The sequence below is a fragment of the Hippopotamus amphibius genome, chromosome 12, assembly GCF_030028045.1.
Source record: "Hippopotamus amphibius kiboko isolate mHipAmp2 chromosome 12, mHipAmp2.hap2, whole genome shotgun sequence".
NCBI classification, from domain to species: domain Eukaryota; kingdom Metazoa; phylum Chordata; class Mammalia; order Artiodactyla; family Hippopotamidae; genus Hippopotamus; species Hippopotamus amphibius.
Genome location: NC_080197.1, coordinates 468726 through 487705, shown reverse-complemented (window position 1 = coordinate 487705; position 18980 = coordinate 468726). Strand labels below are relative to the sequence as shown.

The 18980-nt window shown below is 61.3% G+C and overlaps 3 protein-coding genes across 6 annotated transcripts in view; 1 reads left to right on the top strand and 2 right to left on the bottom strand.

Annotated features, from left to right (window-relative positions):
* STMN3 (stathmin 3) overlaps positions 1-2779 on the bottom strand; it is a 41451-nt gene extending 38672 nt beyond the window's left edge. Inside the window, exon 1 of the mRNA XM_057703931.1 lies at positions 2735-2779. Within this exon, the coding sequence (XP_057559914.1) occupies positions 2735-2768 (34 nt within the window). The 5' untranslated portion in view covers positions 2769-2779. The remainder of the gene's footprint in view (positions 1-2734) is intronic.
* ZGPAT (zinc finger CCCH-type and G-patch domain containing) lies at positions 359-18455 on the top strand. Of its 3 annotated transcripts, XM_057703926.1 has the most exons (8): positions 359-547; positions 873-955; positions 8444-9079; positions 16138-16271; positions 16499-16654; positions 17294-17413; positions 17499-17910; positions 18030-18455. In XM_057703926.1, exons 3-8 carry the CDS (start codon positions 8499-8501, stop codon positions 18166-18168), a joined length of 1542 nt encoding a protein of 513 aa, XP_057559909.1. In that variant the 5' UTR covers positions 359-547; positions 873-955; positions 8444-8498; the 3' UTR covers positions 18169-18455. The 3 variants fall into 3 exon arrangements, with proteins under 3 accessions (XP_057559909.1, XP_057559908.1, XP_057559910.1); XM_057703925.1 differs by lacking the exons at positions 359-547; positions 873-955 and adding an exon at positions 7978-8078; XM_057703927.1 differs by lacking the exons at positions 359-547; positions 873-955 and adding an exon at positions 8130-8151.
* On the bottom strand, positions 1905-7986 carry ARFRP1 (ADP ribosylation factor related protein 1). Of its 2 annotated transcripts, XM_057703929.1 has the most exons (9): positions 7854-7986; positions 7479-7572; positions 7156-7243; positions 6895-6977; positions 3896-3977; positions 3610-3680; positions 2886-2986; positions 2735-2818; positions 1905-2583 (listed from the first exon to the last, which is right to left on the bottom strand). In XM_057703929.1, the coding sequence occupies exons 2-9, from the start codon at positions 7569-7571 to the stop codon at positions 2574-2576; spliced, it is 612 nt and encodes a 203-aa protein (XP_057559912.1). In that variant the 5' UTR covers position 7572; positions 7854-7986; the 3' UTR covers positions 1905-2573. The 2 variants fall into 2 exon arrangements, with proteins under 2 accessions (XP_057559912.1, XP_057559913.1); XM_057703930.1 differs by having other exon boundaries at positions 1905-2818.
* Positions 18456-18980: the final 525 nt, after the last annotated feature.

Below are 18980 nucleotides of genomic sequence, written 5' to 3'. Positions count from 1 at the left end.
GTGCGACCAGTGCCCCCCGGGCACCTTCGCGCAGCGGCCTTGCTGCCGGCACAGCCCCACGACGTGCGGCGCGTGCTCTCCGCGCCACCACACGCAGTACTGGGACTACCTGGAGCGCTGCCGCTAGTGCAACGTCGTCTGCGGGGAGGGCGAGGAGGAGGCGCGGCCGTGCGGGGCCGCCCGCAACCGCGCCGGCTTCTGCCTGGAGCACGCGCCCTGCCCGCCCGGCGCCGGCCTGGCCGCCCCCGGTGGGTGCGGGGCGGGGCCGCGGCGCCGGGCCCTCCGCCGAGCGGGGACCACCCGACTCTTCTGACTCCGGTGTCCCCGCCTCACCCCCAGGGACTCGCAGCCAGAACACGCAGTGCCAGCCGTGCCCCCCGGGGCACCTTCTCCGCCAGCAGCTCGAGCTCGGAGCGGTGCCAGCCCCACCGCAACTGCACGGCCCTGGGCCTGGCCGTCAACGTGCCGGGCTCCGTGTTCCACGACGCCCTGTGCACCAGTTGCACGGGCTCCTTCCCGCTCGGCTCGCTGGAGCTGGGGGCGCCGGGTGAGCGGGCCGGGGCTCCCGGGGGCCGCGGCCGGCTCCCGGGGAGGGCTTTCCGGAAGCGCGGTGGGGGCGGCCCAGGGAATGCTGAGGGCCTCGACGCTGGCGGGTGATGCCATTTCCCGCCGACGTTGGGAAACAGGCCTGGAAGGTTTAAACGGCTTGCGAGAGGGCACGGGGGTTCCCTTCGCGTCGCATGACGACCCCGCCTGCTTGCCGGCCGAGCTTCCCGTGGTCGCCCCGGACCCTCCAGCACAGCTGTCGCCTCGCCCCCTCGCCGGGGGCGCGCGCACCTGACCAGGTCCCCTCGCTGCCCGCCCTCCCGCAGGGACCGAGGAGTGCGAGCGCGCCGCGGTCGACTTTCTGGCTTTCCGGGACATCCCCCCCGAGAGGCTCCAACGGCTGCAGCAGGTGCTCGCGGGCCCCGGGGCGCCGAGCACTCCGCCGCTGAGGGAGGGCCGCGCGGCGCTGCGGCGGCAGCTCACGGAGCTCCGCGAGGGGCGGCCCGGGGCGCTGGGGGCGCGGCTGCTGCGGGCGCTGCGCGCGGCCAGGAGCACAGCGTCCGCGAGCGCTTCTTCCGCGCGCGCCGAGCACCCTCCCCGCTATTTATCCGCTGCCGGCCCCAGCCCTCGGCGCGGGCGGCCGCCGGTCGCACCTGGGGAGCCGTTTGCACGCGGCCCCTGTGGCGCCGAGTTTATCCTTCATAAAGACGACTGGTGAACGAGTGTGATGTCTGGCCGGTGCGCAGCGGGCACACCTGGCAGGGGACACACCTGGACGGGCTGCGCCAGCGGGGCCTGCCGCCCTCTCCCCACGCCCTGGGACAGACCCTCGATGGGGGGGGGGGGCCGTGGGAGCGGGACAGCGGTGGCGGCCGTCCCCGGGCCCGTCTGCGCTCTCCGTGCTCAGGGCGGGGTGGAGGGAGAGTCGCCGGCTCCAGGACGCTCACTGTGAAACGCAGGCCAGCTCGCAGTGGCCGGCATAAAGCCGCACGTCCCAGCGCTCCAGGAGAAGCGGCCCCCCGCCTCGCCCTTCCCATGGGCTCCACGCTCCGCACACAGGCAGGGGACTTCCCAGCCAGGCACCAGCCAAGACCTCCCGGCAGGACGGCGTGGCCCACTCGCCTTCTGGGAAACGATGCTTTTCCCTTTTGGGGCAGGTCTGGATGAGGGCTTGACTCACCCACCCAGGGGGACTCCTCGCTCTGGCCCGCCAGCCCCCCAGGAAGGCCCCGCCGCCCCGTGAGTCCCGTCACCTGCAGCTGCTCCCCACCCCCAGCCCTGACTCGGCCCTTTCCCAGCATCCACCCGGCCCCGCCAGGGGAGGGCGGGCGGGGACGCGACCCTCAGACACAACGCCACCAGGCCTCTGGAGCGACGGCAGACGGGAGTCGCTGCAAGGGACTTTATTTTGCCCACGGCTAGGCTCACAGGGTGGGAGCGAGGGGCGTGAGGAGCAGCCTCGCCGGGAGGCCTGGGCTCCTGCACACAGGCCTCACCCCAGCTGGGGGTGCCGGCCCACCCTGGGACCCCACTGGCCTTCCCAGCACCCCCTGAACTGGTAGTGCTAGTCATCCTAGGGGGGTGGCAGGCAGGCCTGGGGATGCAGGCACCCACTCCCAGCAACCACCTAGCTTTCCTGTCCTCCCTGGGGATCAAAACAAGGTGGCCGGGTCAGTGGAGGGGACATGTGGCCTCCCAGGTAGACCACCCCTGCCCCGTCCTGAGGCCGTCAGGACAGGGACAGAGACGGGCCCAGGTCTCCTTCACGGTGGCACCCGCCTCTAGCCCACCTCCAGGACCAGAGGGCACAGAGGCTGAGGTGGGCACAGTGCAGCGGGCGCCACAGCGGCCCCACACTCTGCAAAACCCCCTCCTGAGCAGCTCCCCCTGAGGCCCCACCTGGGGCCAGGCCGGCAGGGCTGCTGGAGCAGCAGTTCCAAAGGGAGAGGGGTGCCCAGGCTGGATGTGGGGGTCGGCTGGGGTCCCTGTGGCCCTGGCCCCCCTCGGCAGAAGAAGCCTCCGGATGCCTACACTTTTCTAGACACAGAAAAGTTTGTCTTAGAGAAAAAACAAAGCAAGTGGAAGAACTCAAAGGCAAACCCAACCCATGCCCTGGGGGTACTGGCAGCACGGGCTTGCAGGAGCTCTTCTGGAGGGGTGGTGGGCACCACGGGCTGGCTGCGCTTACGTGATGTCCCGCTGCCGCGGTGGCCGGTGCACATTCCGCACGACACACTTCACCATCCACTCGATGCCCTCGCGCACCCCCTTGCTGTGGAGACAGCGGGCGTGAGGCAGGGCTGGGCGTGGCCCCCGGTGCCCAGGGTGAGCCTACTCACCCTGTGAGGGCTGAGCAGGCCTGGGTCAGGCAATCGCGCCTGCCGATCTTGGAGGCACAGTCGCTGAACGCCGTCTTGATGTCAGGGATGGAGAGGCACGTCTGGGGAAGGTGAGGCCGTGAGGGGCAGGCCCGCCACCCGGCCCCACCCCCGCATCCCGGGCAGTTCCTGGAGCCGCGGGGACACCCTGGGGCTACCGCATCCAGGATGGGTTCTGCCTGGCAAGCGGCCTCAGAGAAGCAGGTGTCAGGAAAGGCCCACGGGGAAGCCAGAGGTGGTCAGAGCCACATCCTGGCAGCCACCTCCCAGATGCTCCAGGTACGCACCACGGGCCTCCTCAGGGTCCCCTGCACGCGGCGCGCTGCTGCGCCCCCTCTGGCCAGTGGCCCCAGGGGATGAGGCCGGCACAGCAGCTGCACTCAAGGGCAGCAGATAGGCTGGGTCGGCGCTGACACTCAGCCCTAACCCTCTGCATCTTCTCTCCAGAGCTTCCACCTGGGTCCGCCCAGCAGGCGGCTCCTGGCCCCCAGCCAGAGAGAGGGACGCGGCACAGCTGCCTCTGGTGCAGAGAAGGCAGCTGGCAGGGCAGGAAGCGGCCTGGGGGGGGGCAGGGTTCTGTGCACCCGGGGCCACCACATCCTGGCATCTGAGGAAGGCAGCGGCCCTCCCCTGGGAGAGGCACCCCGTCCCCCGGGAGCAGGGTCCGCTTGGTCTGAGGCCTCACCTCAACATCCTGCTTGTTGGCCAGCAGCAGGATGGGGACACCGTCCAGTGCCTCACTTGTCACCATCTTCTCTGGGGTAGGCGGAGAAGCAGCAGTGAGCACCCTTCGTTCACCTCTGCCCGGAGGTCCCTGTGTCCTCACCAACCCCCCATGGGTGTGGACATGCTCCGCTGGGGCCCCCCTGACCTGGGAGGCCTGGCCTCCCCCCAGGCCCAGTTCTGGAAACGGGGCTGTGCAGAGGGACCGGCCTGCTCCCCACCTCCCCAGCCTGGCCGGCCGCACCCACCGAACGCTCGCTTAGACTCGGACAGCCGCTCCTCGTCCGTGGAGTCGATGACGTAGATGACGCCGTGGCATTCTGCGTAGTACTAGTGGGAGCAGAACGCGGCGCTGAGCTGTGGGCGCCCAGCCGCCTCCGGGCAGCCCCCAGCTGGAAGACCCTCCTGGGGTGCTTCCTGGGGGTTGCAGGTAGGGTAGAGTGGAGATGTGCCCCAGATCCCCTGGGCCAGGGTGGCCACCTCCCTCAGCCACTTCCCAGGCGCTGTGCTCTGAACCCCACTTCAGCATCCGCTCCTGGGACCTGCACAAAACCAGTGGCCCGAGGGCAACTGGAGCGGAAGGGATGGGGTTCGGGGTCTCTGTAGACCAGTGAGGGGGGGGACTGGCACGGACGGCAAGCTGGCAGCACGCCGCTGGGGAAGCCACAGAGGCCCACCAAGGGGTGAGTCCAGCACATTCAAAGCAGCTCTGTCCCCTGCGCAGGACAATAAAACTCAGGGCTCTGCAGGCTGGACAGGAGCCAGGAGGGTGGCCTGCCCTGGGCTCCCTGCCAGCAGCAGCCACACGGGAGGGCCTGCCCCCACCACCAGAGCCCGAAGTATGGGGAGAGCTGTGCGGGGTGAATGGCAGCACACCTGGGAAAAGATAGACACGTGAAGCTGGGGCCTGGCAAGTCAGCCTTCTGTCCCGATCAGAAGAGCAAGAAAATACCATGTCGCTGGAGTGGTGACACCCTCACCCCAGCTCCCGCCTGACACAAGCCCAGGAACCCGGAACACCCACACGTTCTGCAGCACACGACGTGGACTCGCTCCCTCCCCCACCCTAGTTAAAGACAAGCCTGTGTACTTGAACTTGCTACAGAGAAGGAAGCCTGACACGGGTGGCCTCCTAGGTCCCACAGACCATGTGTCCCACACCCAGGGCCTCTCTGGCCAGCCTGCTGGGTGATGCAGGGCCCAGGAGCTACAGCCCAATGGCGGAGGCCTCCGAAGCAGGAGACAGAATGGGGTCTGCCGTGGGCCAGTGAGGGAGTCACTACACGGGCCCTGGGGCCCCTGTGGTGGCGGGAGACTACAACCCACGTGCAACTGGGCCCCGGGAGATGGGGGCCGGGTCTGCTGCCATGCCCTTGGGCATCGGGTGATGGCCAGGCAGCGGTGGCGGGGACAGGAACGGCACCCCAGGGATTAAGCATGAACAAAACAGAGCGCGAGGGGCTGCCCTGAGCCCACGGCACCGACCACGCCCAGACCCTGATGGTGGTGTCACCTGTGGCCTCATGGAGGGCTCTCCGCTGTAGCCGAGAGGCACCCTCCCTGGTGGTCCACTCAGTCCACAGACGTGGCCTGAGGCTGGCACACGTACAGACCCGTGGGCAGGAGCGCGCAGCAAGGACGGAGGTGTGGGGAGGACACAGGCAGTGGATGTGGGGAATGAAGGGCTGCCAGGCAGTGCTGGGCGGCGCAGGGGCACGGTCAGGCCCCAGAACACACTGTCTCAGAAGCAGACGGGGAGCAGGAGAGCCACTTTCCATTCTCCCAAGGACTCACACGATTGGGGTTGGGGGTGTGGCCACCCCTGTGGTACGGGCTCACCAGGGGCCAGCAGCGCCCCTACTCTGGCAGCTGTTGGCAGGAGGCAGGGCACCCACTCCACCCCCAAGTTGGGGAGCATGTAACAAACCCAGGGTCCATCTGAGACAACGGCTCAGCGATCAGGGCTCCCACGTCTCACGATGAGATGACGAGGCCACGCCGCCAGCAGATGTGGATGCCGGCGGGGGGGGGGGGGGGGGGGGTTACACGACCCCCCACTGAGCCAGCTTCCCCTCAGGAGGAGCCAGTCCCCAACCAGAGGCAAGAGCGCAGGGGGGCACCTGTCACCAGCTGTGGCCTGCCTGCCGTGGCAGGCAGTGCACCCAGTGCAGGGCCCCTGCAGGACCCGCTCTGACACACAAAGACCCACCTGACTGTGTCACAGCTGCCCAGGGCAGCCCACTGTGGTGACCTGCCAGGTGGATGGGGTCTCGGCCAACCTGGCCTGACATGGGGCAGCATCCGAGATGACCCTGACCCTACTCAGGCCCACCATACCCCCCTCCCCCCGCCCATACACCTGCACCCCAATCTCCACTGCAGCATCTACCCCAAGACCCTGGTCTGTGACAGAACATTTCACTCCCCGTGTGGATTTGAACAAAAAGCCCCTAGCTTGGCTCTGCCTTGGTCCAACTTAGCCCCAGAGGGCCTGTCAGTGACCTTCCGGCCACAAGATGGAACCTGTCCTCCTGGCTGGAGATCAGGACAGGGGGGATGCTTTGGGGGGAATGATGAAAAACCGACCGGGCTCCTGCTGCCAAGGGCAAACCAGAAATCAGGACCAGGACACCGGGCCACCAGCAAGTGCCGGGGTGGGCACATCTGCCCCAGAATCAGGGCGAGCCTGTCAGTGCCCCTGGCACTGGGCTGTACCAAATCCTCTAGGCCGGTCCACAGGGAGGGGTGGAGGGAAGGGCTGGTTCTGCCTTGCTCTCTGCTGGGCCCGGGTGCCTGGCACAGGCTGAGCTGAAGACTGACTCCAACTCAGAGGTCTCAGAAATGCTTCAAACCTATGCTGAAAGAGGAGGCAGCTGCTGTGGGCCTTGGAGGACACCCTCTCCTGATGGGGAAGGGGCCCCCACGGAGCACAGGTCCTAAGCTAGGACTGAGGGAGAGAGACCCGGGGGGGAAGACTCAGGCCCCGGGGGAGAAGCCGAGCCCCAAACAGCTGCTGCGGCCCTGCGCCGGTCAGCAACAACAGCCCTAAGCCACGGAACCAGGGGTGTCCCTGCGCCTGGGGCAGCGACTCGGGAAATGGGGTAGGGGGTGAGCCTCAGGAACCAAGTGGGTGATGGAAGCTGCCAACGGAAAGGAAAGAAGGGGGGGTCCCAGGCCTTCCGAGAGAAGAGAGAAAGAGACCAAATGGCCACCCTGAGAGGACCGATGGGGCCTCCACCCACCTTACCTTGTCCCACAGAGACTGAAGCTCCTCCTGCCCCCCCAAGTCCCAGAACATGAGGCGGGCCTTCCCCACATCCACAGTGCCAACTAGGGAGAAGAGGAGACAGGTGAGGCTCTGGCCTCGGTCCCTGACCCACCAGTCCCAGCTCTCCCGGGAGGAGCCGCCAACGGGAGGCAAGGCAGCGGCCTCCCCCACGGCCTTCACACATGGCGGCGTCCTCAGGGCTCTGCCCCCCGCACCCACAGCCCTGAAGGACCCCCTTACTGTTCAGGCCCACGGTGGTGGTGATTCTGGACAGACTCATCCCCTTGTAGCTCTTGTTGAACCGGGTTTTTGACTGCTCCAAGAAGGTCTGGAAGCAGAGAGAGAGAGAGGCGGAAGCTGAAGTTTCTCAAATACCCCGCCTGGGACCTACGCCTTTAAAGCGAAGCAAAACCGAACAACGTCTGGCTTTCACAGCAGCTGGCGGTGACCGTCCTGCGGCCTCCAACTGAGGTCGCATCCCATCCGGGCGGAAAACGTGCAGCTAAAAGCACAGATCCAGAGGAGGGCGGGAGGGCAGGGTGCCGGCGCGGGGCCGCACGTACCGTCTTGCCAGCGTTGTCCAGGCCCAGGATCAGCACGCAGTACTCGTCCTTCCGGAACACGTACTTGTACAGGCCCGACAGCAGCGTGTACATCCTGCCCCGGGCACCGAGCTCGGTCAGGCGCGGGCCGGCGCGCGCGCCCCGCCCCCCGCTGGAGCCGGGGCCCGCCCGCCCGCCTCCCGCCGCCGCCGCCGCCGCCGCCGCCGCCGCCGCCGCCGCCGCCGCCGCCGCCGCCGCCGCCGCCGCCGCCGCCGCCGCCGCCGCCGCCGCCCCCGGCCCGGCCCACCGCGGGCGCCCCTCACAGGCGGGGCGCGTGGGTGCGGGCGGCGGCCCCGTTGGGCCCGCGCCCGGCCCCCCCCTCCCGCCCCGCCTCACCTGCGTCCGCTCGGCGGAGCCGCGGAGCCCCGGCCGCCCCGCGCCTGGCCCCTCGACCCCGCGCTGACCCCGCGCGGCGCCTGACGGGACGCCGGCCGGCCTCTCGGGGCCGGGCGGAGCCGTCCCGGCGGCCCCCGCGCCAGGCACTTCCGGCAGCGGCGGCTCTCGGGCGGAAGTGCCCGTCGGCGGCGAGGGCGGAAGCGGGGCGCCGGGCGGCTTCGGCCGGTGAGACCGGCGGGCCGTCTGTGGCGGCGGCCGGGAGGCGGCGCGGAGGAGCGCTCGGCCGGGGGGCGAGGGGGTCTGGGCGACGGGCCTGGGCCCTTGGGGCCGGCCGAGCGGGGGAGGGCGGCGCGGGGCCCCGGGCGGCGACGCGGACACCCGGGAGGAGCTTGACGGCAGCTCCCGGGGAGGGAGCCGAGGCCGTGGGGCCCGCGGCCAGGGGCCGGCTGCGGCTCCTCTTCTCGGAGCTGGCAACCTCTTCCGGCCCAAACGGGAGACGGGGCCGTTCGGGGTTCCGCAGGCTGTGCGCCGAGGGCGGCGGTCGGCCGGCGCGGCCGGTCCCGGGCTCATCCGGCTTCTCTTCCCGGCAGCTCTGGCTCCGACGCCTCTCCTCTGAGGACCCAGGCCCCGGCCTCTCGCGGCAGGATGGACGAGGAGAGCCTGCAGACCGCCCTTCGGACCTACGACGCACAGCTGCAGCAGGTGGAGCTGGCCCTGGGCGCCGGCCTGGACCCCTCGGAGCTGGCCGACCTGCGCCAGCTGCAGGGGGACCTGAAGGAGCTGATCGAGCTCACTGAGGCCAGCCTGGTGTCCGTCAGGAAGAGCAAGCTGCTGGCGGCGCTGGATGGAGAGCGCCCAGCCCAGGAGGATGCTGAGTATTTGGCTTTCCAGAAGGCCATTGCTGAGGCAGTGGAGGTGCCAGTAGCCCCCGGGGCAGAATTGGAGACTGTTCCTACGAGAGAGGCTGGGCCAGGACCCACGCAGCCTGGGCAGGAGGAGGGCGAGGGCGAGGAGGACGGGGCAGAGTTGAGTGGGAGGAAGGTGAACGCCCCCTACTACAGTGCCTGGGGCACCTTGGAGTATCACAACGCCATGATCGTGGGCACCGAGGAGGCGGACGACGGCTCCCCAGGCGTGCGCGTGCTCTATCTCTACCCCACTCACAAGTCTCTGAAGCCTTGCCCGTTCTTCTTGGAGGGGAAGTGCCGCTTCCAGGAGAGCTGCAGGTAAGGCCTGGCTTCCCCGGGCCCCTTGGGGAGCGGCGCAGGCTTGCAGGCAGGATCAAGGTCATGGTGGGCCCTCCGGGTTTTGAAGGTTTGGAGTTTTGTCCTTCTTTGCCTGGCAGAGTGCTGACAAGAAGAGAACGTTGAAGGCAGAGGTTTTTTCCAGCAGTGTCCTTGTTTAGGTGTTTACTTGGATTTTCCCCAGGTAGATCGAGAAATACAGAGGAGCTTATGTTGAAAAGAATGGACCCCACTTCTCGTCACCAGTTTTATTCTTCAGAGTGAAACTTATAAAGTTTACTTTTATTGTAGAAGCTTTATTACAGAGGTTGTGAAACACACAGGAAGCTAGAGAGAGTGGTGTGCGGGCTGCCTGCGCTCCAGCTGGAGCGGCAGCGTCTGTCAGCGCTGTGCCAGGCTTGTTTCACCGGTTCCTGCCTCTGGACTGTTTTAAAGCAAGTTGTAGGAATTACTGGTTTTTTCACTTATAAATACTTTAGGATGTTCCTCTCACCTAAGCGGCAAGGAAGTTATTTTTAAAATGATCTCCATTGTATAAGTACAGCTGATTCACTTTCTCGTACAGCAGAAACTGGCACAGCAGTGTAAAGCAATTATACTCCAATAAAGAGTTTAAAGAAAAAAAAATTATCTCCCATGTTCTCATCACACCTGATGAATTTAACAGCAGTATCTTCTTCGTATTCAAATTTCCACAATTGTTGTGATGATGTCGTCTTTTCTTTAAGCACTTAACTTTAATTTCACTTCTTTTTGTTTTTTCTTTGTAAAGAATGTTTACTGAGATTTCTAGTAAATGATTTTCTTTTTTAGCCAGTAGTCCAGGGTGACTGCCTTCAGTTCTTTGGTTGTCTTGTCTCTTAATAGGTTCCTGCTGGGCTCACAGTCTTATTTGGCGCATTTCCCTTTTTTCCCCTTCTTTCCGTGTAAGTTTTGTGAAAAGTGTAGCATACATACAGGAAAGTGTCCGAATCAGTCATAAGCCTCCTCGAGCTTCCGCAGGGTTGGTGCTCCCCTGTGCCCCACAGACGGTCAAGGAGCAGAAGAGGGAGTCCTCCATCCTTTCTGCCACTGGTCTCTCTGGAAGGTTCCTGTGCCATGTCCCGTGTGGGCATGAGAAGTAACGTGTCTGTGTGCTGCTTCCTCTGGGCAGGTGCTGCTTCCTCTGGGCAGGTGCTGCTCTCAGGGTTTCACCGTATTAACTCCCCTGACAGCAGGCCCGCCAGGTAGGCCTCCCAGGCTGTGCCCGGCTCTGAGACCAGAAGGTTCCCTTCCGCCGTGGTCTCCAGTGCTGCCCGCTGTCAGCTTTGGGCCCGACCCTTGCAGCCCGCAGTCATACCCCTCACCAACACCTGGGTCTCAGTTATTTTTTTGCATTTGCTTTGGATTTTTATTTTTAAACTTACTTACTTAAAATTTTATTAGAAAGAGAAAACAGATAGTGTTGAAGCGCCCCGTGACCCAGCACTCTGGCACAGCCCCTCCTCCTCCCGGGAGGTTCGTGGTCACCACCGTGGCCTCTCTCTAGTACACGAGTCCTTGAACAAGAAACATCTGTGCTTTCTAATTAAATGGTTATCGAACAGCGTGCTTTGTTTTGCAGCACTTCTTACTGAGCGTATCTGAGAGAAGTCCGCGCTGTTATTTGTAGAACGATTTTGTGCGTTTTAGCTGCTGTGTTATTTTTCTGCCTGAACATGCCACATTTTATTTACTCTGTTTCCTCCTGGTGTTTCCCAATTTTTATTTATTATGAACAACAAGCTGTGAACATCCTAGTGCACGTCTTTCGTCCCTGGTGAGAATGTCCCCAGTGTGTCGCAGTGTGGACAGCGCGCGCATTTTCTGTCCTGGTGCACGTGCGGTTCCCAGTCCCTGCTCTCCTCCACAGTCACCAGTAGTCACCCTTGGCCACGTGCTCTGGTTCGTGGATTCCTGCGTCTTGATTGAACTTGTATTTCCTTGATTATTAGCAAGACTGAGCATTTTTTCGTACATTTGTTCTAATTTCATTGCTTTATGTTTCAATAGCCTTATCCATAAAACGGAGATGGGAATGTCTCTCAGTTGTTGGGAAAATGGAATACGTTAGCATAAGTAAAAACAATGTTGAATGGTACCTGACACGTAGCAAGGACACAGTGGATTTTAAATTTTTCTCTTGTTGTTGTAAAATAAGATCAGATACAGGAAGTAAAGAAATAGTACGAGGAATCATTGTAACACCATAGAGCTCGCTGCTGCTCAGATGGAAACTGCAGATCTGCCGCTTGCCCCCGGAGCCCCTGAGTTTGCCTCAGCCCAACCACAGCCTTCTCCCTCCTCCAGAGAGAGCCCCGCCCCCAACTTTGATGCTGCTCACCGCCTGGAGCTCTGAGGTGTGGCCATGCTGCGGCTCTGTAAGGCACCACCCCACCCCACCCCCACCTTTCCTGGCCTCACCGCTTCACTGTTGAAGGACCACACCTTTGACCCTCATGGACCGCCTGGTGCAGCCCGGCGTGTTCCTGTGTTCACCGCAGGCTGGCACTGGATCCGGGGACCGGTCGCACTCAGGCCCCTCGCTCAGGCACGACTGCAGGAGCTGTGCCTTCCTCAGGAGGCACCTGACGTCTGGCTGCCAGCCACGCTCAGCGCGTAGGTCCACTGATCAGTGTGGATCGCAGAAAAGAGCTCTTTTAGTTCTTTCACTTCGCTTACTAGCCGGAATGTTGTAGAGAGATACCTTTCCTCGTCTGCAACCTGGCTACCTAGTGGTACAGTTCATACAGAAGAGGCAGGGTAATGCCTGGCTTTTCTGGTTTATTTACTTGGTTTCCAAGATAACAAATTGGTTCTCTTTCATCCTGAGGTGGTAAATTAGCTTTTAAAAACTACTTACTACCCTTATGGACTGAAGGATGTAACCCTATATGATGAGTTTCAATCCACTGAGCTTCTGGACAATTCACTCCAACTCAAATTGTGCCCCCCCGTGCCGAGTGGGGGCCTCTTCAGGTTGGTTCCCGCCTCCCCTCAACAGGGTGAGGATGTCCCCCTCTCACCTATGCTCTTCCTGCCCCAGACCTGAAGGCAGCCATTCTCCAAGAAGCCCTTGTTTCTTTCCATGGAAGATGGTATTTCAAGACCCATGCGGCGGGGCGCTGGGATGCGCTTTGCTGCCGGGTGGTTCATTGTCTTAGGTCTTTGCAGCAGATGGAGCTGGGAACTACCGTGGACACACACTCGTGTACGTGCTAGTGTGTATACACACACCACATGCTTCTGTGTTTAAGGACAGATACCTTGTGAGTTCATACTGATATTTTCAAGTCAAATTAAGGACTTAATCTTTTCTGGGTCACATCCGCATTTCCTTCTCTGCCCAGGACTCTGGCTCTCCAGAGTTTAGGGAGTGATGGGCTCCAAACAACCCAGAATTAATTTGTTTTATCCCGTTTTACACACACAGGACACTCTCGGAATGACAGCATTCATTCTTCAATTGTGATGATTGAAAACTGTTAAAGGCACCTTTACACCTACTGCCCACGTCCTCCGCGCTGTCACTGTGACTGCTCTAGACTTGCGTTGTTGGATCGCGTGGCTATCAGGGCCATCGCTTCCCTTTTACTCCCAGCCTTAGTTCTAGAAGGAACTTTGTGTTTCATGCTCACCTTCGTTCCACCTGTTGGGGTGTGTTTGGTTGTTTTGGTTGTCTGAGACTCGTCCTCTGGTAGACTCTTCAGGAAGGGCTCACGGGAATGATGTTTCCAGAGATCTGGCACGTTGATTAGGTTCTGTTTGTGTCTTTTATACTTGAAAAAGTTTCGTTGAATACAGTAAGTCCCCTACATACGAATGAGTTCCTTTCTGAGAGCGTGTTCATAAGTCCAATTTGTAAGTCCAACAAAGTTAGCCTAGGTACCCAACTAACAAAATCGACTACATAGTACTGAACTGTAATAGGTTTATATTTCTTGCACAAATAATACGTAAAAACAAACACAAAAAATAAGGATTTTTAATCTTACAGTACAGTACCTTGGAAAGTGCAGTAGTACAGTACGACAGCTGGCATACAGAGGCATGTTTGCAGCTTGAAGGTTTGTGTGTAGGGGACTCGTGTATGGTTCTTGGCTCATGTTACTTTCCTTAAATAGTTCATATAACTTACTCCACTTTGACATAAAATCTTGTTGAAAAGTTTCATTTTTTCCCTTGTAAATCGCATGCTCTAATGGTGTGAGGTAAGGGCCCAGCTTCATTCTTTTGCGTGTAGGTGTCCAGTTTCCCAGTACCATTGTTGAAAAGACTGTCCTTTCTCCACTGAATTATCATGACACCCCTGAGGAGACCTGATAGATGGGGGGGGCGGTTATTTCTGGGTTCTCTCATCCATTCCATTGGTCCACACAGCTGTGTTTGTGCCAGTACATACTGTTTGGATGATGGCAGCTTTGTAGTAAGTTTCGAAGTCAGGCAGTACCTAGTCCACTGACATTTTTTCTTCTTTTGGCAATTGAAGGTCCTTTGCACTTCCATGTGAATTTTAAAAGCAGCGTGTCCAGTTCTTTGTGAAAGAAGGTTGGGATTTTAATGGGAATCGCATTGAGTCTATAGATCAGTGTGGGGAGTACTGCCGTCCTAGTAACATGAAGTCGTCAAAGTCATGAACATGGGGTCTCTTTCCAATTATGTAGGTCTTCTTTCATTTCTTTTAGCAATGTTCTGTAGTTCACAAGCCTTGGTTAAATTTATTTCTAAGTGTTTTATTCATTTCGATGCTATTGTAAATGAAATTATTTCATTTTTAGATTGTTCATTGCCAGTGTATTAAAATTCAACTGATCTTGGTATGTTGATCTCATATCCTGTAACACTGTCAAATTCGTTAGCTCTAATAAGGTTTTTTGTGGATTATTTAGGGTTTTCTCTCTATACAATTGTGTCATTGACAAATAGAAATACTTTTCCTTCCTCCCGTCCTGTCTGGATGGCTTTTACTTCTTTTTCTTGCTTAATCCCTCTGCCTGGAGGTTCCAGTACTGTGTTGACTAAAAGTAGCAAGAGCAGACATCCTTGTCTCGCTCCTGATCTTGGGGGAAGCCCGCAGCCTCTCCCCGCGGAGTGTGATGTGAGCTGTGGGTTTTCCATAGGTGCTGTTTGTCAGGTCACGTGTTTTTAACATGCAGGCATGCTGGATTTTTTTCAAACGTCTTTCCTACATCAGTTGATACGCTGGTATTCTATGTACTCTGTGTCATTGAATGGCTTTCACTTGTTGAACCCCCCTTGCATTCCTGGGATAAACCAAACTGAGTTGTGCTGTATACTCATTCTAAATGCTTGTTTTCTGGTTCAAGTTTTTACTTATTCTGGAGCGTATTTTCATGGATGTTGTGAGGTGGGTTGACTGAGTGGGGTGTTGTTGGGGTTGTTTTGCATGGAAAACCACTTTTTAATGTTTTCCTCATGAAGTCTGTTGTCTGGCTTTTCCTGCCTCATGGGTAAGGCCTCCTCTGTCCCGCTTGGACCTCTTCATGTGAGAGGCTTGTCCTGGTGTATGCACCCCATCTATTAGGCTGCCCGTGTGCTTGGCTGACATTCGCTTCATGGGCATGCCAGTAGCTACTGCCCAGGGTTGGGAACCTAGGTTATTTCCGAGTCTTTCATGTTTGGTTCACAGCCTTCTGGCTCCATCCTTGCACACTTTCATTCTTGTGTTTTTCGGGTCATTTCCTAGAACTACTTGTTGGGTTAAGGGGGACACCAAATTTTAGGGCTTCTAAGAGTCCTGAAGATTCTTTCAGGGAGGTTTAGTTGGTGGCATCTGTGGTGTCTGGGTGTGTCGAGGGGGTGTTTGGCCAAATTCACCGAGTCTGGGCCTCTTTCCTCAGTTGAAGAGGGCTTTGCAACCACCGTGTCCGCTGCAGGACTCGTGGGCTGGTCATGCAGCTGCGGTACCCTGGGTGCCTGAGGACGGTTCGGAGTGAGAAGGACCCGGAACCCTGCCAAGGGAGGTGTCCGAGGCCACCTTTATCCGCCCCGGGAGGTGATTGAAATGCCTTGTTTCCTCTCCTTTCTCCCCACGGACTCCGCCTGGGAGGACGACCACCACGCAGGGCTGGCTGTCTGGGGCGAGTGCCGTCTTCGCTTGCTCTTGTGGGGTTAGAGCCGCTTCCTCCCTGCAGTGGGGGCGCAGGGGGAAATGTGTGCGTGGTTGCGTCATGTCTTTATTTGGCAAAGTTGAAGGTTGCAGCCCTCTGTTCCCACACTTCCTCCCCCTCCCCCTCTCTCCCGGTTTTCATTTTGGTTTCATTGTTTTGCTGACATCTGGAAGTCGAGGCAGCACTGTTACAATCAGGTCCTGCCAGTGGGCTGGGGAGGACTCAGTCCCTTGAGCGCGCAGACACACCTGCCTCGATGCCCCGTCGCCTGGTGCAGAGGCACCCAGGAGCACTCATCGCAGGGTGCCCGCCAGCCGTGTGCCGGCGTGTGCCTGAGTCTAGCCTGGAAGGCTGGGCAGAAATCTGAAACGTCTTGTCCTCAGGGTACCTGGGTCCATCCTGGGAGCGAAAGCATGGGCACAAGTGTGTGAGAGAGAGAGAGAGAGAGAGAGTGTGTGTCTGTACGCGTGCACCCGCACATGTGCACATGCATGCATGTGTGTACGCGCGTGTGCATACGTGTGTGGGTGTGTGCTTATGTGTAGGCGTGTGCGTGGGTGGGTGGGTGTGCATATCATGTAGTTGCGTGTGCCTAGGTGTGTGCCTGGGTGTACACGCGTGTGTTCAGGCTCTGTGTGTAGGATGCACGTATGGACACGTGTGCATGCGTTGCGTGTTTGTACACTCATGTTCAGTGTATGTGTGCGCGGGTGTGTACTGAGTGCGTGTTTGTACATGTGTGTTCAGTGGGTACGTGTGTGGTGGTGTGTGTCTGTCTCCCCATCCATCCCTCCTGTCCGTGCGGCGTCCAGGCAGGTAGACTGCATTCTCCGGGCTCGTGGGGCCCCAGCGGCCATATCTGAGTCCACACCCCTGCGGCCCTCTCTGCAGGTTTTCCCACGGGCAGGTGGTCTCCGTGGGTGAGCTGCGCCCCTTCCAGGACCCGGACCTGAGCTCCCTGCAGGCCGGCTCTGCATGTCTGGCCAAGCGGCAGGATGGCCTCTGGTACCCAGCGCGGATCACCGGTGAGGCTGCCCGGGGGCTCTCTGACGGGGCCCTTTCTGGGAGGCCCTCCCCGCGCGTCATACATGTTAGTCTCGCGTGACCACTCCTCTGGTTGGGCACTGGGATCCCACCCCCTGCCCAAGAGGAGCAGGGCCGTCCTTGGCCTTGGCCCCAACCTGCTCCCCGCTTCCAGCGTGGCTCCTTGCGCATGCTGAGGCCGTGCCCTGCTGCCCCTGTGCCCCTCCAGATGTGGACAGTGGCTACTACACGGTCAAGTTTGACTCTCTGCTGTTGAAGGAGGCCGTGGTGGAGGCGGATAGCATCCTGCCCCCACTGCGCAAGGAGCCCGTGGGGTCCTCTGACTCCGATGGCAGTGACACGGACGACGCCAGCTACGCCCGAGGTATGGCTGCTGCCCCCCGAGAGGCCCCCGCACTGCGCTCAGTAGGAGGGTGTGCTCTGGGCGGGGCAGGGGCGGGGCCCCGTCGGAGTCGGGGAGACGGGAGGGTGCGTGATTGGTCTGGGGCAGGGCCAGAGACTCACGGACGCAGAAACCCAGAACCATGACAGTCCCGCGTGAGCCACAGGAGGGGACGGGATGCACAGGAGAGGATGGCTGCGTGGGGCGTGGGGCATGAGCGCCTGGCGGTGGATAGAGGGGCTGGCTCGCAGCGTCTGGCCCTTCCCCCCGGGGGCGGTGTCCACGAGGCATCTGTCAGCCGCGTCGTGGCTGCCGGGAGGGGAGGCCTGAGCCAGCTGGACGTGGGAAGGGCTCTCCACGAGGGGAACGGCAGTACCCACCTCCAGGGAGCAGGAAAGGAGCCGCCACGGGACCGGGTCGTGGCCCTGAAGCGTGGAGGGCTCGGGCTCTTCCACAGGTTCTGCCCGTTGTTTGCACCACACAGCCCTGGGCACCTGGCACAGAGCCAGGGGTGCTGGGGTTCGGCCCTGGCCCAGAGCTGAGCTCTCAGGCTGACCTTGGCCGGAGCCCAGGATGCCCCGCCTCCAGCTGGGTTAAGTCGCTGCCCTCTGCTGCCTGCAGTGGTGGAACCTGGCGCTGCCGACCCCGGGACCTGCAGCTCTGCCTTCGCCGGCTGGGAGGTGCACACGCGGGGCATCGGCTCCAGGCTCCTCGCCAAGATGGGCTACGAGTTTGGCAAGGGTGAGTGTGTGCTGCACGGGGAGGCGAGGGCTCCCCCAGAACGGCCCCGGGGTGTGGTGGCAGTGCCAGCTTCGTGTACCCCCAGGTCTGGGCCGGCACGCGGAGGGCCGAGTGGAGCCCGTCCACGCCGTGGTGCTGCCGCGAGGGAAATCGCTGGACCGGTGCGCAGAGGTGCTGCAGAAGAGAACTGGGAGTGGCCAGGCTGGTGCCTGCAGGCCCCCAAAGTGCCGGGGCAGAGGGGGCGGGCCTGGAGGCCGCCCACCGCCTCGCAGTGTGTTTGACTTCCTGAACGAGAAGCTGAAAGGCGGGGCTCCCGGGGCCCTGGAGGTGGGGGGGGCGGCGACCCCCGGGACGAGGAGTGGCAAGGAGGTTTACCACGCCAGCAGGAGTGCCAAGCGGGCCCTGAGCCTGCAGCTCTTGCAGACCGAGGAGAAGATCGAGCAGACCCAGCGCGCCATCCGAGGCATCCAGGAGGCCCTCGGCCGCCACGCCGGCCGGTGAGTGTGGGCCCTGCCCAGCCACACCTCGCCTCTGCCCACGGCTCCTGACCCCAGGGTGGAGGGTCAGGTCTGAGGAGGGGCTGGAGGCTGACGCTGAATGGCCGGCCCTTCCCCAGGCACAGCGTGACGGTGGCCCAGCTGCAGGAGAAGCTGGCGGGAGCCCAGCGGCAGCTGGGGCAGCTCCGGGCCCAGGAGGCGGGCCTGCAGCGGCAACAAAGGAAGGCAGACACCCACAAGAAGATGACCGAGTTCTAGAGCCCCCGCACGTGGCATGGACAGAGCTCAGGGACCCTGGCTCCCGCTGCCCTCGGGAAGACCGGCTGCCACTCGACAACTAGGACCCCACCAGAAGAGGGGCCAGCCCGCTCCACGGCTAGACCCCACGGTTGGCCTTCTTGCCGGCCTCGGGCGTGGGGCCACTGCCGAGCGGAGACGGGCTGCAGGGGTGCCTTCCTGATGCTTCCTTGCCCATTGAGCCCCCCTACCAGTGTCCCGGGGCATCTCCTGAGCAAGGACATTAAAGTAACTTTGTTGCGGTGTCTTTCAGTGGAGACTTGCTGGCTGTGGGGTCTTTGCGCCGAGTCACGGGGCTGGGCTGGAGGGGTCCTGAGGGAGGATGCTGCCCCCGCCCAGAGGCAGAGAGCCCAGGAGGGCGGGCATCCTTGCTGCTCTGCCAGATGCTGGTCACAGCCTAGGGTGCCCCGCATGGTGCCTGACACCCGCAGACGGGTGGGGTCTGGCGCTGTGGTGGTGGGAGGAGACGTGGCTGCGCCAGGCCCCAGGGGAACGCTGTTCACTAGGCCGGAGGACCCGGCGGGGTGGGGGATATTGAGAGCCTGGGTTCGTGCGTGCCTGTCTCCACCCACGTGCACCCACCTCATCGTGGGTGCAGACAGCAGGACTTAGGGCCTCAGATCAGCGGCAGCTCGTAGCACACCCCCACCAAGTCGCAGCTAGACCCCAGGCGGGGCCACCGCAGGCGGGTGAGGCTGCCGTGGCAGCTGCGTGGGGAGATGCAGTGAGGCACACAGGCAGGAAGTGAGGTGGGGAGCTGGGCCGAGGGCAAC

Coding starts and splice junctions, on each gene's coding strand:
- ZGPAT (XM_057703926.1), top strand. CDS start 8,499: ATGGACGAGGAGAGCCTGCAGACCGCCCTTCGGACCTACGACGCACAG. Junction 16,655..17,293: donor CGACGCCAGCTACGCCCGAG/GTATGGCTGCTG, acceptor TGCTGCCTGCAG/TGGTGGAACCTGGCGCTGCC. Junction 17,911..18,029: donor CTCGGCCGCCACGCCGGCCG/GTGAGTGTGGGC, acceptor GCCCTTCCCCAG/GCACAGCGTGACGGTGGCCC.
- ARFRP1 (XM_057703929.1), bottom strand. CDS start 7,571: ATGTACACGCTGCTGTCGGGCCTGTACAAGTACGTGTTCCGGAAGGAC. Junction 2,987..3,609: donor CCAACAAGCAGGATGTTGAG/GTGAGGCCTCAG, acceptor CACCTTCCCCAG/ACGTGCCTCTCCATCCCTGA. Junction 2,819..2,885: donor GCCTGCTCAGCCCTCACAGG/GTGAGTAGGCTC, acceptor CTGTCTCCACAG/CAAGGGGGTGCGCGAGGGCA.